Raw genomic sequence first — 15,015 nt, 5'->3', positions numbered from 1 at the left:
TTATGGAAACATCAATAAACATACACATAGACCTATCAGCAGCAGGAGAATTGATTTTGGGTTGTTTTTTGGTGGTAGGTTATGGTAATAGCAAGAAACCCCCAGCTAAATTTAAAAAAAATTATATTTCTTTACTATTTTGGGCCAAATATTCTGTGATTAAAAAAAAAGAAAATCAGGAGATCTCTATTACCATTTACCACCAAATAAAAGCCCAATTTGTGCTGAAAAAAAAACAAGGTATAATCGACCAGGATGCACTAAGTTGTTGCAATGATATGTACAAATTTACTAACACATGTCAAAGTTGCAAAATGTTCAGGTGTTAGGATTTGTTTTACCTTCGTTAGAAGGGGTTAATATAACAGCTTATCAGATGCAGTGGTTGTATTTGTTTTTGCCTTTCAGGTTAAGAACATTTTAAGCAAGTACTGAAAATACCTGTTGAAAATTAGTGTAACTTCCTTGAGTTTTAGTAAATTTCCGCCAAAGTGCATACAGTTTTAACTCTGTATATATCAAGCTTACCGTATATACTCGAGTATAAGCCGAGATTTTCAGCATGTTTTTTCATGCTGAAAATGCCCCCCTCGGCTTATACTCGAATCACTGTCTTTTTAAAAATGGCGCCGCCCGGCGCCGACGTGTCTCCGCGCATGTGCCGCATGCCCAGAAATATTGCAAAAATCTTATTGACATTTAAAACTGCCTAGCTTGCTCCTGCAGAGGGCGCCATTACCCACTAGTGAAGGCTAACTGAACGGGCGGCAACTGGCAGAGGACGTAAGAGAAATCTGTACATCTATGGCCCATTATGATGGGTGGGTTCCCAATATGGAGACTACAACAGAAGAAGCTGGAACACACAACAATGGGAACACCAATAACACCCAAATGGACAGAAAGTTGGGAATTCTAGCATGTACTGTAGGCCTTTTTTATTTGATTATTCAAGACACCCAAGAAGCCAGGTGCTGACTTAACCTGTCAGGGCCCACCTGTAGTAAAAAGAATGACAATTTTCTAGTAACTTGCTTAAACTAAAATCTAAAATAAAGGGCTTTCTGTGGTTCATCTAGCCATCACACCACTTGGAGCTGAAGGCCAGTAAATTGACATTTCCAGAAAGTATCAGTTTATGAACACTTAGCAGGTGATTTATTCTTACTACTGCAGCGATTAGTGGCACAGGCAGTAAGAGAGATGAGTAACTAAGTTCTTCTTTGCAGGGAGCCTTTTATTTTAGACTTAAGCAACAGAATTGACAGGCTAAATTTTCCTTCAACAACAAAAGGTTACAAATATAGTTTGCGCACACCATTCACACAATCACATACGCACACGCCTTTATATGTGAGTTGCACTGTAGTGTGTTTGTATACCCAAAGTAATGTTAATTGTTTTTCTTAAGGATAGACTTAGAAATGCATCTAAATCTCCCTTTACTCTGAAGCCTGATCCACTTTTGGATCATGCTTCAAAGGCTACTGACAGGCTATGAGGAAGCAATGTGACGTCTTCTCACTGCCTGTTTTAAATTACATTTTTGCCAACCATGCATTGCAATTGGTTGTGGGGCATTTGTGGCACTTCCCCATTTGCTTGTGTGCTGCTACATGTCGGGTTAAGTTTGGCTTGGGTGCAAAGAGAAGCATCGTGTCCGCAGCATGTAAAACCCCCATCTGCTGCTGCTTATTGCATTGCAGCTAAGGGGGGTAGATGTGGGCGGCAAAAAGGCAGCTTAACTGTGCATTTTTGCTGCCCCCCTCTCCCCAACTACATGTCTAATTGAAGCCTTAAGGCTTACATTTCAAAACCAAATGTGATTAGGTTCTAGGATATATTCATATGAATCCTGAAAGCTTCTCACTAAAAAACAGAATCTGCCATATGCGTTGCACCCATTTACAGTAATATCTTCAAAGAATGTACGACTGGTCACAACAGTGCTGATACTCCTACTTGGGCTTGTATTTTGGATAATCCGATTGTGTTTTATACTATATTAGTTGAGGATTATGATAGTGACATCTCAGAGAAAGTTTATTTATCTTGTATGCACTATACCTCTGTATGTGCCTCACCCTTCTCTTATGTGGGATCCCAATGTGGCTCCTTTGAAAAATTTCAATAAACATTCAAAAAGAACAAAACTGAATCTGATGTGCTACTTAAAAATCATTTTGGCAATGGTTATTAAAAAAAAACGTTATACCAAGTCCCGCAAGAAATCCCACTTCTTAGCACCCATGTCATAAAGGCCAACTCCTCCATCCATGAAGCAGCAGACGGCATGACCGGGAGGCAGTGAGAAGGCGTGGTTCTGTGTCAGCGTGGGAGGGGGGACAGCCTCACTAGTGGATGATGTATGGTGGTTCTTCGTAGGGGATTGTGCTAAAAATGCTCATTAGAGGGAATAAAACAAACAAGGCATTTATCACTCTGCAAAGTATAAAGCTGTTTCGAGACTGTATAACTGTGATGAGTACATTAAAATAGCACAAAAGCTAATTAATTAAACGGTAATCCTCCTTTGGTACTATCTTAATTTCTGTAAGATGTATCATAGGGATTTACTAAGACTGGAGAAGTCAGAATCTGGAGCAGCTGTGCATGCCAACCAATCCTCTTCTAGCTTTCATTTTCAAAGCGTCATTTACCAAGCTGAATTTAGAAGCTGACTGAGGTTACTATCCACAGTTGCTCCAGATTCTGTTTGCTCCAGTCTTAGTAAAGCCTCCCCAATGTGTATACAGTTTTGAATTTGTATATTTATTAAGCTTATAATAATATTAAAACTGAAGAGTGCAAAATCTGGTGCAGCTGTAAATGGTAGCTAATCAGTTTCTAACTTCAGCTTGTTCAATTAGGCTTTGACAAAAAAATCCTGGAAGCTGATTGGCTTCTATGCAGAGCTGCACCAGATTTCGCACTCTCCAGTTTTAGTAAATAATCCTCAAAAAACGCACCATTAACTTCAAATACATATTATTAAAAAATAATTTTTATATATGTATCAGTATAAAAAACAAACTAAATAACAATTATGCATTTTATTATGCCTGCATCAAAACATTATAAAAATAATGAAAACAGACATTTAGTATGATTTTACTGTCAAAGTTAAATTTCTGGTGGAAGGACCTTTATACGACATTCCCAAAACCTTATGGACTGTTACAAAATGACAGTTATTTTTATACTGTATTATCTATGTTTTAACACAAGACAGATGGAGGAAATGCACAGAACTCTTCTGAATTCAATGCATGACCTAGAGCATTATCAGTACAAATATGTGTACTTCTTTGCAGAGTTGTAAACAATAGAATGCTAATGAAAACTTTGTTCTTTAGCTCTCTAAAGAAATCAAAATGTCAGTTCACTGCAATAGGAAATGTATTACTGCATACTCAGCTTTTCAACCCTTCCTAGAATGTCAGATGCCTCTGTTCCCCACCCTGCACTTCAGCACAGTGATGTAAGGGTAATAAGTCGTACCGTACGCGTTTCATTACAATTGACATCATCAGAGGTGGGACTAATGATGTTAGTACCCTGGACGCTGTGACCATTTTTTTGGTTTGAAGCTAGCGCTGTGTTTTTCTACTCACATGTTAGTTTACTACTTAATAAATCCAAATACAAGTTTATTGAACGTATTACACTATGGAAGTCTTTTCATTTACATTTTGAAGATGTGTCCTATACATGCCTGTTGATTCTTGCTGACCACTGAGGGATTGATTAAGCCCTGGACAACTGATTGTTAAGCTAACAATGTTATTGAAGTGATCAGGAGATCTGGATCTGATATCATTGGGCTTTTTGTGACCGCTCTATAATTTGAGGTTCCACTGCTTCTGGTAACCTGCGTGGCTGGATCAAAGCGGTGCTGAGTGTTATCGTCTTCACATTAGAGCTGGTGTCGGGCTCCTCTTTTCCATCTACTGTTATTGTGAACTCATTTGTTTGAAGCAATATCAACTATTATATATATATTTGTTATATGGACACTTTATTTTAGTGCCACATCTATTGGTATTTTTAGAAGGTGGGTATTGTCTGTAATCATCAGACTTTCTCTAAACAGCAAATTTGTAAAAATGAAAGCAGACTGCTAAGGACAGTAGCTCCTTTTCTTTATAGTAACTTGTACAATCATTTTCATAAATGTCTCTTCTGCTTTTTCTCTTTATAGGAGATACTCACTTTTTTTCTTGGGAGGAGAGTTGAGGACGTGTAATGCATGGAAACCAGTCTTCTTTAATTTGAAATTATCTATAGGTGTTGTTTTTGAAACATTCCATACCCGTAATACACCAACCTGGGAATCTAAATATAACAGAAAAGTGTGAAACAGATAACCTATTACAGCATAACATACACAGTATGTCACTAATTCTTATAAATACGTTCCTCCTTGACATTATACATATTCAATGTTCCAATGTAGGCATTCTTAAACTGTAGGTCTGGGCAAAAACTAAAACATAATAAAGATATCTTTGCAATACATGTACATTTCCCCATGGTTTGTCTCTTTAAAAACACTTAAAGTGATTGTAAAGGCTAGTTTAAAAAAATAAATAAATACCAAACATGTTATACTTACCTGCTCTGTGCAGTTGGTTTTCCACAGGGCAGACCATATCCTCCTCTTCTTGGGTTCCTTGTTGCTGGTCCTAGCCCCTCCCTCTCGTCGAGTGCTCCCACAGCAAGCAGCTCCACTCCATTTAGACACAGAGCTACCATTCAGCGCCACCCCCTCTCTCTCCTGGCTGGCTAACAGACTTTGATTGACAGCTACGGGAGCCAATGGCGCCACCGCTGTGTCTCAGCCCGTCGTCACTTCCTGGCTCTGCAATGATTCCTGGGAGCTGAACGTCATAGCTCCCAGGAATCATTGCGCCTGCACCGGCCCTGACGTCAGTTCCAGGGCGCGCGCATCATCCCCTTCTATACAGCTTCTGGGCATGCCCAGAAGCTGTGGAGGGATGACGCGCGCGACCCGGAAGTGACGTCGGGGCCGGCGCAGGGCATCGTGGGACCAAAGAAGGCGGAAGAGGACGCTGAAGAGGATCTCGCTGGCTTCAAGCTGCCCACATCTGAGATGGCAGCGCTGGACAAGACGTTTTCAAGGTAAGTATTTGTCCTAAAAAGTAAGTGCAACCCGGGACAGATCAGAGGCTAGCCATTGTGGAATGCACTAGCCCTGACTGTCCCGGGGGTATTTTTTAAAAAAAAAAAAAATTCCAGGGTGGAACTCCGCTTTAAGTAAATATAAACTGCTAATTACCTTTTCTCATCAGCAGTTAGAGCAGCCTTGTGATTTCTTTCAGTCCCTAGTAAAACTTGTAGGAGGAGCTTTCATTCTCCCCTGGTCCTCTGTCTGGACAGTACTGATTGGCCCTGTGCTGATCACATGCACTCTCCCAAGAAAGTTCACTGACGGACACAGTGCTCCATAAATCAAAGTAAGTACAAAAATCCCATTTTCTCTTTCGTTCAACGACGGACACAACGCTCAATAAATCATAACTACTGGGACATCCAAAAGCTGTGCCAAGAGGAAAATGAGGGGTGGGGAAAATAACCCAAGGCTAAACACAAGAGCCCTAACCAGGACACATGAACCTTAACCTGGTCACAGAAGCCCCATCTGGAAAATAAAAAGTTAAAGAAATGCACCCCTCAAGAGTGAGCAACCCTTCTTAAACAGCAGCCTGCAAAACTTTGCAGCCAAAAGAAGCATCTGCAGATGCCAAAGTATCTACTTTTTGTGAACGTATGCACCGACGACCAAGTGGTGCCTTCCGGCCTTGCATGGAAGGAGAAAAGATTGCTAGAACCAGAGATGCCAGCAGGGAGCCTAGGTCTTTACTCCTGACTAGACAGATTACCTAGAGAAGAGAGGGGTTATATACCAGCTGAGGATGGCCCATTGCGTGTCCAAGTGTTTTTTTATTCTGCCTAGTCCTACTCCTAGAGGAGGCAATATAACCCAGTAGTTATGATGTATGGAGCGCTGTATCCGTCGATGAACAAAAGAGAAATGTGTATTTTTTTCCTGGAGTTCTTCCTTAGGGCCTCATTAACAATAGGAACCTGTAACTGCATTAATACTGAATTGTGCAGTGTACTAATACAGGTTGACGTTAAGTGACACCAGTGACTCTATTTGCATAGTAACAACTTCTGTATATCACCTGCAAAGTGTTGGCGTGCATTATGGAAACAAATCTTAAGCCCCCCCCCCATTCACATTGGTTTGACATGCGATTTGCCGGCAATCAGAGCATCCCAATCGGTGCAACGCCAACTTTGTGCCCCTGCACCAATTTCCAAAGGTAGTTCCTGCACTACTTTCATGAACCCGCACAGATGTCTTTCAAGTCGCCCCCCCAATTCGGACTGAAATGCAGTTTTGGAATCGTGTGAGTTCAGATGAACTCACGCGATTTCAAAATGCAGCATTCAGTGTGAACGAGGGCTAAGTTATGTAAGTCATCATATGCTGATAAAGTTGTAGAACCAACAAACAAACCACACCGGCTGGAGTCGGTGGATCAGCGCTCTCTAGTGCATACAAACAATGATGGAGAAAAAGAAAAGACAAACGCCAATGAGAGATGTATAAAAAGAAAATGTTAAAGAAAAAATAAAAACATTAACATACATGTCAACAGGCCTGAGCTGATAAACGTCCAAAAGGAGAGGAAGAAGAGTTCCAATGGAATGGATGGCCCAGGCACTGTTGCGTATGTCCACGAAGGAGGGGAAGACGACTGACAGCTCCTGTGAGAGGCGTGGGAATCCTCCAAAACACATATGCAAATGGCCCCGCCCTCTCCAATACTGCTGCTGCCTTTGTCCCCTGCCGGTATCCATGGAGGATCCGGCGCCACAGAGTGATGCCATTTCCGGTCACTAGCGTCCCGCTGCTGATGCCATTAACCACTTCAGCCCCAGAAGGATTTGCCCCCTTAATGACCAGGCCATTTTTTGCGATTCAGCACTGTGTTATTTTAACGGATAATTGCGCGGTCATGCGACGCTGTACCCAAATAAAATTAATGTCCTTTTTTTCCCACAAATAGAGCTTTCTTTTGGTGGTATTTGATCACCTCTGCGGTTTTTAGATTTTGCGCTATAAACAAAAAAATAGCGACAATTTTGAAAAAAACACCATATTTTTTACTTTCTGCTATAAAACATTCCCAATTAAAAAATATATATATTTTTTTTTATCAGTTTAGGCCAACTTGTATTCTGCTACATATTTTTGGTAAAAAAGCATATTTTAATTGGTTTGCGCAAAAGTTATAGACTTTACAAACTACGGGATAGATTTTTGGACTTTTTATTTTTTTATTAGTAATGGCGGCGATCTGCGATTTTTAGCGGGACTGCGACATTGCGGCAGACAGATCGGACCCCTAACTGACATTTTTGACACTTTTTGGGGACCAGTGACACGAATACAGTAATCAGTGCTAAATAATGTTCACTGTTACTGTATAAATGGCACTGGCAGGGAAGGGGTTAATACTGGGGGTGATCAAAGGGGTTAAATGTATGCCTCTGTGCTTACTCACTGTGTGTGTGTGTGTGTGTGTGTGTGGGGGGGGGGGGGGGGGTTCTGTGACAGGCACAGACAGATCGCAGTTTCACTTTCAGCTTAGCTAAAACTGCTGATCTGTCCCTGCCTGTCTGAGAGAAGATCCGCCTGCTTTGTTTACATAAGCAGGCGGGCCTTCTCTCCATTTCCAGGACGATTGAGGGAGGAAGGTGGTGATCGCCGCCTCTCCTCCCTTGGCCCACCTCCCGCTGTGTCTAAACACAGCGGGATCGGGCCTTGGTGGCGCGCACTGCCGAAACCACATGCACTCCAGTCACGTAGTACTACGTGACTGGACTCAGCCGAGCCGTCTGCAGTAAAAAGCCGGTGGGCAGGCGGTCGGCAAGTGGTTAAGCTACTGTGGTAGGCAAGGCATAAATTATACAGCATCGTCCATCTCATCTCCTGCTGCTGCAACCGGCTCCTTGCACACAGCAGCGACTGTGCTGCTCATCCAGGTCCTATGTCACCCTTCAGCCCATACCATCTTGTGGACACTGTTATTAGGAGGATGATCTGCCTGTCACCACATCCACTCGTGCCTAATGCCATGTAAGTGTGTTATTAAAAAAAGTGTTTTTACCACTTCCTTCTTTGACCTGGCGCCCTTTGTTTTCCATTTGCATGCTGATAAAGTTAATTGATGTCAATGCACATAAATGCACAAAACTGAAGAAGAAAAACACAAAAAATATTTAAAATAAGATGGGTCGCCGTGTCCACTCCCACTGTTGTCGTTGCAATCTCTGTTTTGGCTTATTGCATATCTCATTGACACTCTTTACCAATTGTACATCCATCTATGCAATTCACTTTATATTCTTTCTGTGTCACTGCAATGTTTGTGGATATGTGACTATTATTGTATGTTTGAGATCTATTTGAGAAAAAAAAAAAATATTTAAAATAAAAAATGTTGCTACTGTCTTTAACTTGCTTTTTTGTGCCAAGGAAAACGACTCATGCGGTCATTAAGTATTATTGGCTCTAAAATGATGATCTTCCAGGATCTTTCAAGTACAGCTTTGGAAAATAGAGGAGCCTCTTTGGCCTTTTCTGGATGTTTTAAGGCAGGTAGTGTTTCCCATTTTGTCCCACTGTGACAAAAATCCGCCATACAGCAAATCTTCAGACACTAAATCAAAGTGTTCTGCTGGAAATAGCAGATCTCATTAGTGGAGCTCCCAGAATGGCGAAGGGAATTCTATCTCTCAGATGACTGGCCAGAGACAGCATGTGGCAGACAGATTCACGTCTCCCGAACAGTAAGCAAGAACTAGATGGTAAGACAAATAGTGAACAAATCCTTGGCCAATATACTCTCAAGCTTTGATGAACGATAAACCCCAAACTAGCAAAGAGATGTAACAAAAACACATAAATATAAATTATTCATGCAACAAAAACATTCTTAATTTAAAAGGGTAACTCCACTTTTGTGCGGAAAAAATATAGTGAAGGAAAAAAAAAAAAATGAATATAGCGTATACAATTGCAACACAAGTCATACTCTATTAAATGTTATTAAAAATGATCAATGGCAATGCCATATGACAGCCTGGAGGAGTTCTGTGTGCAGAATGTGTACAGAACGCCCTACAGAAATGTATTTCCTGCTTTTGTGCTTGGCCTACTGATTTCTGAAGTCTGCACTAAGATATAAATAAGATATCGAGCATCCCCTGCAACTAAAATTTTATTTTTAGTGAGATCCGCTCAAAGGGAAATCACCTCTAAAGAGATGCAGACCCTGCAAGTTTCCTCATTAGAGCCCTGCGGGTGCAGCAGCTGATTGATCATTTTAAAACCACTATACAGATTCACTTTGCACATGGACACAGACAAACAGCTATTACTTCAGAATTACAGAAAAATTAGAAATCTGCAACAAAGTTTGTTAATGTCCCTGCAAAGTACATAGATCACCCAGAGGGGAATGTTTTTTCTCAACAAAAGTGGAGTTACTCTTTAAGGGAGGAGTGCAGGTTATAAAAAAAAAAAAAAAAAATACATACTCGCCTATATGGCTGCGGCATCAGTCCGATGCTACAGCTGTCCCCTGCCAGCTCTAAAATGGAGAACTGAACGATTAAATGACTGCTGATTGCTCAGTTCTCAGTCTTCAGCAGAGAGAGCAGTGACTGTCAAAATGGCTGACATTTTAATTTCAACTAACAATCAAAATACAAAGAATTGCTTTTCAGAGAGGTTTATCAGTCTGTGGTAGTTTATAGCAACCTTGTCATGATTTAAAAACAAGTAAAACTAAGGCTGGCCATACACTATACAATTTTCTTGTTCAACTTTGCTTTAGATTTACCAAAACCATGTGATATAGGGTCAAACCTAAACACTTTCAATTTGTATGTAATCAGACAGGCCCTTGCACTACATAGTTTAAGGTAAATCTAAAGGAAATTGAATAAGAAAATTGTATAGTGTATGGCCAGCCTAAGCCATTCCTGCAAAAAAAAAAAAAAAAAAAAACTGGAAGGTTTATCAGTTCTGCTGCTCGTGCCATCACACTGACATACTCAGAAGCAAAGCTTGCTAAACAAAATCTTCAGTGTTGAATTCAAGTGTCTCCTGCTCTTTGTGATTTCAACCACTGACCCCTATGTCAGGACACAGAAGTGACTTAAAGTAGATGTAAACCTGATTCATGAAATTTGACCTAGGCAGTGTTTTCTTTCTCTCTCCACAGCCCTAAGCTCCATAGCTTTCTCCTGCTCCATTCTTCTGTTATCAGCATAATTTCTGACAAGTTCTCCATCAACTGAGATAAAACCAGGCTGAATTTTGTGTTGGAGTGGGTGCTATAAATAGAATAGCAGAGAGCTGGTCTATTCACAGCATATTCCTTCCTTCCTCTGCTTATGTGGAGTGGGGGTGTGTGCCTTTCCTCCAATCAGCTGTCACACAGTGTATACCAACATAACACTCCCAGTGCTGAACAGGAAGAGAACATTTCTAACACAATGTGCACTTTCTAAAGAATATAAAAAGCTGAAGGCAGCTGATATGCATGTAATACTTGTGTAGGGAGAATTGGTTCATCTCGGTGTATCATCTGAGGCTGTTCACCTCTCTGTGTATATGTGAGAGTTTACATCCACTTTAAGGGCTGTTAGAAGGAACCACAGAGTACAGCAAGGAACTAGGCGCTTGACACAGTGGAAGTTTGCTAGATGCTGAAAAGGGATGGCTGAATGATTCGACCCGAGCATGAGTTCGAGCCGAACATTTGCCTGTTTGGCCGTTCGCCAAACACCCGAATTTGCAGGGTGTTCGCCTTAACCCTGCACTGCACTGAGCAACACCGTGCAGTGATTCTGCGTCCTGGTTGGGCAAAGCCAGCTGCGGTGTCCTTAACAACAGATGAGTCATCAGCTGTGAATGGGTTTCCCCGCTGACAGTTATACAATAAAAAAAAGTGCCGGTAAAAAAATAAAGAAAAAAACGGCGTTCCCCCCCCCCCCCCAGTCCTGTTCTGGTAAGGATTTGGAGGGGAACCAAATGGCAAAATGTAAAAAAAAGACGGCGTGGGGTTCCCCCCAAAGTCTATACCAGACCCTTATCCAGGCATGCAGCCTGGCAGGTCGGGAAAGGGGGGGGGGGGGCGCTCTCTCCTGGGTGATTTGGAGCAGGGGGGGGACAAGGGACTATTTCCAACAACTCTGGGCTGTGGTTGTCAGGGTCTGTGGGTGGGGGACTTATCGGAATCTGGAAGCCCCCTTGAACAGTACTCCTACCCATTCACCAAAAAAGTGTCAAAAAGTAATAAAAACAAGAGATCATTTTTGACAAATCCTTTAAAAAAATAAAAAATGGCGCCCCCCAGACCCCAAAAACAAAAAAAAAAATGGAAAAAATGACAACCCTGGGCAACCACAGCCCAGGTTTGTCGGGAAGAGGCCCTTGTCCTCATCAACATGTGAAGAGGTCCCCCTGCCCCAAAACACCCATCCCCCCATATTGAGGGCATGTGGTCTGGTATGTTTCAGGAGTAAGGGGGAGGGGGGGGCGCTCGCTAACTTCCCCCCTATTCCTGACCTGCCAGGCTGCATGCCCTGATAGAGTCTGGTATGGATTTTGGGGGGGGGGCCTCACGTGTTTTTTTTTATGTTGGCATTGGGTTTCCCTCCAAATCCTTTGGGTCTTGTAAGGACTGGCGGGGGGGGGGGGGGGGGTGCGACATTTTTTCCTTTATTTTTTTCAATAGCCGGGTGGCAGCAATCGTAACCGCGGGTCATTTTTAATGAGATTTGACTTGTTTTTTTTTTTCTTTAGGAATGTCATTTTTGCTGTAGCGTGTTTTATGCAAGCTGCAGATTGGCCACTTTACAGGCACATTAAGGGGACCCCCCCAGGCACTATATTTACCTACCCAGCCCCCCATACCCCTTTTATGGGCAATTACTTGCATATAATCCTTCAAAAAACTTCATTGGGGTTCGCCATTTGGGTTAGAACATTCCCCTGTTTGGGAATTCTGCTGCAACCAAACAGAGGGGTGTTTGGCCCATCCTTAATGCTGAAAATTCTTCACAAAGGGTATCTCTGCAAGCAAGTGGAGCTTGGAGGCATAGGCAGGGGGAGAGGTGAGTCTCATACAATCATCTATTTTTTTTTGTGTGCCATAATATATTATTACAAAACATAATGTTCACTCTTGGGAGGAGTCACAAACTGCAAATGACACCCTCAAAATGCAGCAATTTTTTAATACTAATCTATACTAAGGGGTTGATTTACTAAAGTTGTAACTTCAGCTTGTTCAATTAAGCTTTGACAAAAAAAAACCTGGAAGCTGATTGGTTTCTATGCAGAGCTGCACCAGATTTTGAACTTTTAGTAAATCAACCCTGCTGTGTCTGTGTACAAGATACCTTATGCAGTGATGGTGAACCTTGGCACCCCAGATGTTTTGGAACTACATTTCCCATGATGCTCAACTACACTGCAGAGTGCATAAGCATCATGTGAAATGTAGTTCCAAAACATCTGGGGTGCCAAGGTTCGCCATCACTGCCTTATGGCATAAAAAAAGGCTAGGCTATATAAAAAGTAAAAATTGTTATAAAGTATGTAATTTCATTAAAAAAAGACAGTATGTATAGTATAAGCTTACCTCCTGTTATGAACATGCCCGGAGCTGTGGGGACCCAGGCCAAGCACTGGACAGATGCTGCTGCACTTGGAAAACTGAATGTAGTGATACATGATAAGGACTCTGAGTCTACTAGTCGAATCCCATTGTGTAAATTAGCAACAAGAAGGTAATCAGTGGACAGTGGATCCCATTCTAGTGCCGTCACTGGATCCTCCTCATCCGTTCCCTCCAGTGATTCCGGTCTCAGGACATGCTTCTGACTCTTACAACCTAAACAAATACAAATATGCATGTTTCTTGTGGCACTGTCAATCTATATTTATTATAAGCATTTCTTTTTCTATAGGCCCTTAATCTTAAATTAACCGCTTTCGCACTGCCCGCGGCAGAAATACTGCGGCAGACTGGCCCTCCTGCGCGAACCGCCGTAGGTATACGTCGGTCGCGTACCTGCAGCTAGGGGGCGAGCGTGCGCCACTGGCGGTGCGCTCCCGCCCCCACCCGGCAGCGGGGACACCGATGCATGGGGCAGGTGGCTCCGATTGCCGCCTGCCACCCGCGATCGTTCCCCGCTGAGAGAGAACGGTCAGCTGCTGTAAACACAGCTGACCGTTCTTCTCTCTGGAATGATCACAGAGCTCCTGTGATCCTTCTATAAAGAATCACAGGTCTTCACAAGAAAAACCCCAATACAGTTAGAATCACTCCCCTAGGTACACATTTAACCCTTTGATCGCCCCTGGGTTAACCCCTTCCCTGCCAGTGTCATTATTACAGTAACAGTGCATATGTTTAGCACTGACTACTGTAGTAATGTCATTGGTCCCCCCAAAAGTGTCAAAAATGTAAGTTAGGGGTCCAATCTGTCCGGCGCAATGTCGCAGTCCCGCTAAAAATCGCAGATCGCCGCCATTACTAGTGAAAAAAAAAACAATAAAAATGACCTAAATCTTTCCCGTAGTTAGAAAACGCGATAACTTTTGCGCAAAACAATCAAAATACACTTATTGCGATTTTTTTTTACCAAAAATATGTAGCAGAAAACAAATTGGTCTAAAATGTTTAAAAATTTTGATTTTTACATTTTTTTGGGGGAATGTTATATAGCAGAATGTGAAAAATATTGTTTTTTTTTTTCAGAATTGTCGCTATATTTTTGTTTATAGCGCAAAAAATAAAAATCGCCCAGGTGATCAAATACCACCAAAAGAAAGCTCTATTTGTGGGGAAAAAAAGGACATCAGTTTTATTTAGGTACATCATTGCACGCCCGCGCAATTGTGCGTTAAATTAATGCAGTGCCTAATCGCAAAAAATGGCCTGGTCATTAAGGGGGCAAATCCTTCCGGTCCAGAAGTGGTTAACCCAAAACCAAAAATGTAATATATTGCAGATTACCAATCATTAGAGGTGGTGGCTCTATAAGTTTTCTTTTATTAGGCTTTTTTCCCCTCTGTTTACACCTGGTGATCTGGTCAGTAACACACCTCCTGTATTAGAGTACTCCTACTCTGGATGAAGGAGCACAGGGGGTACCTTTGGACAGCAGCATTTTCAGTCTGGGGGGAAGGGAAGTATTAGATGTACTAGAAAATGTAAATACACTAACAAATTGAAACCAAACTTCCGCTGACACTGCTGTTACACAAGCAGTTACAGCAACAGTTTGTTTTCTTACTTTTGGGATAAATAAAATATAAAGCTTTTACATAAATAAATAAAAGCTGATCATTGTAAGTAAAATATAAAGCTTTTACATAAATAAATAAAAGCTGATCATTGTAAGTAACCCTGTCAGCATGAAATGGTTTGTCTCCTCCCTGTAACTGCTACAACTGCAGACTAGCTTGTTCTTTTGAAAAACCACAGACTTACTGGCTGGATCACTGGGTGAAAATAAAGTAAAGAAAACCTAAAAAAAAAATAAAAAAAATAAAAAAAAAAAACGAATGAAGACATCACAACCAAGAAATGGTAAGCTGCAATATAATATTTTTTTTTTCTTTGGGGTTTAATACCACTTTAACCACTTAAGAACCAGGCCTATTTCTGACACTTGTTGTTTTATAAGTTAAAATCAGTATTTGTTGCTGGAAAATGACTTAGAATCCCCAAACATTATATATATATATTTTTTTAGGCAAAAACTTTGGAGAATAAAATGACAGACGTTGCAATATTTTTTGTCACGCGGTTTTTTGCACAGCGGTCTTTAAAACGCAATTGTTTTTGAAAAAATACAATTCACTGCATTTAAAAAAAAACAAAACAGTAAAGTTAG

At 41.4% G+C, this 15,015-nt stretch overlaps 1 protein-coding gene across 7 annotated transcripts in view; it reads right to left on the bottom strand.

The window, feature by feature from the left end:
* Nucleotides 1–15,015, bottom strand: part of WDR17 (WD repeat domain 17) — a 181,007-nt gene that overhangs the window by 93,730 nt on the left and 72,262 nt on the right. For 4 of the 7 annotated variants that reach the window (XM_082243722.1, XM_082243719.1, XM_082243721.1 and 1 more), the window contains 3 exons: nt 12,753–13,004; nt 4,213–4,335; nt 2,216–2,403 (listed from right to left, as the gene is read on the bottom strand). In XM_082243722.1, coding sequence (XP_082099848.1) covers nt 2,216–2,403; nt 4,213–4,335; nt 12,753–13,004 — 563 coding nt within the window. The remainder of the gene's footprint in view (nt 1–2,215; nt 2,404–4,212; nt 4,336–12,752; nt 13,005–15,015) is intronic. The other 3 variants (XM_082243723.1, XM_082243724.1, XM_082243720.1) reach the window with 1 other exon arrangement.

The sequence above is a fragment of the Pelophylax lessonae genome (assembly GCF_965119305.1).
Source record: "Pelophylax lessonae genome assembly, chromosome: 1".
Classification (NCBI taxonomy): Eukaryota; Metazoa; Chordata; class Amphibia; order Anura; family Ranidae; genus Pelophylax; species Pelophylax lessonae.
The sequence above is the reverse complement of the archived record's forward strand: the minus strand, read 5'-3'. Positions and strand labels throughout refer to the sequence as shown.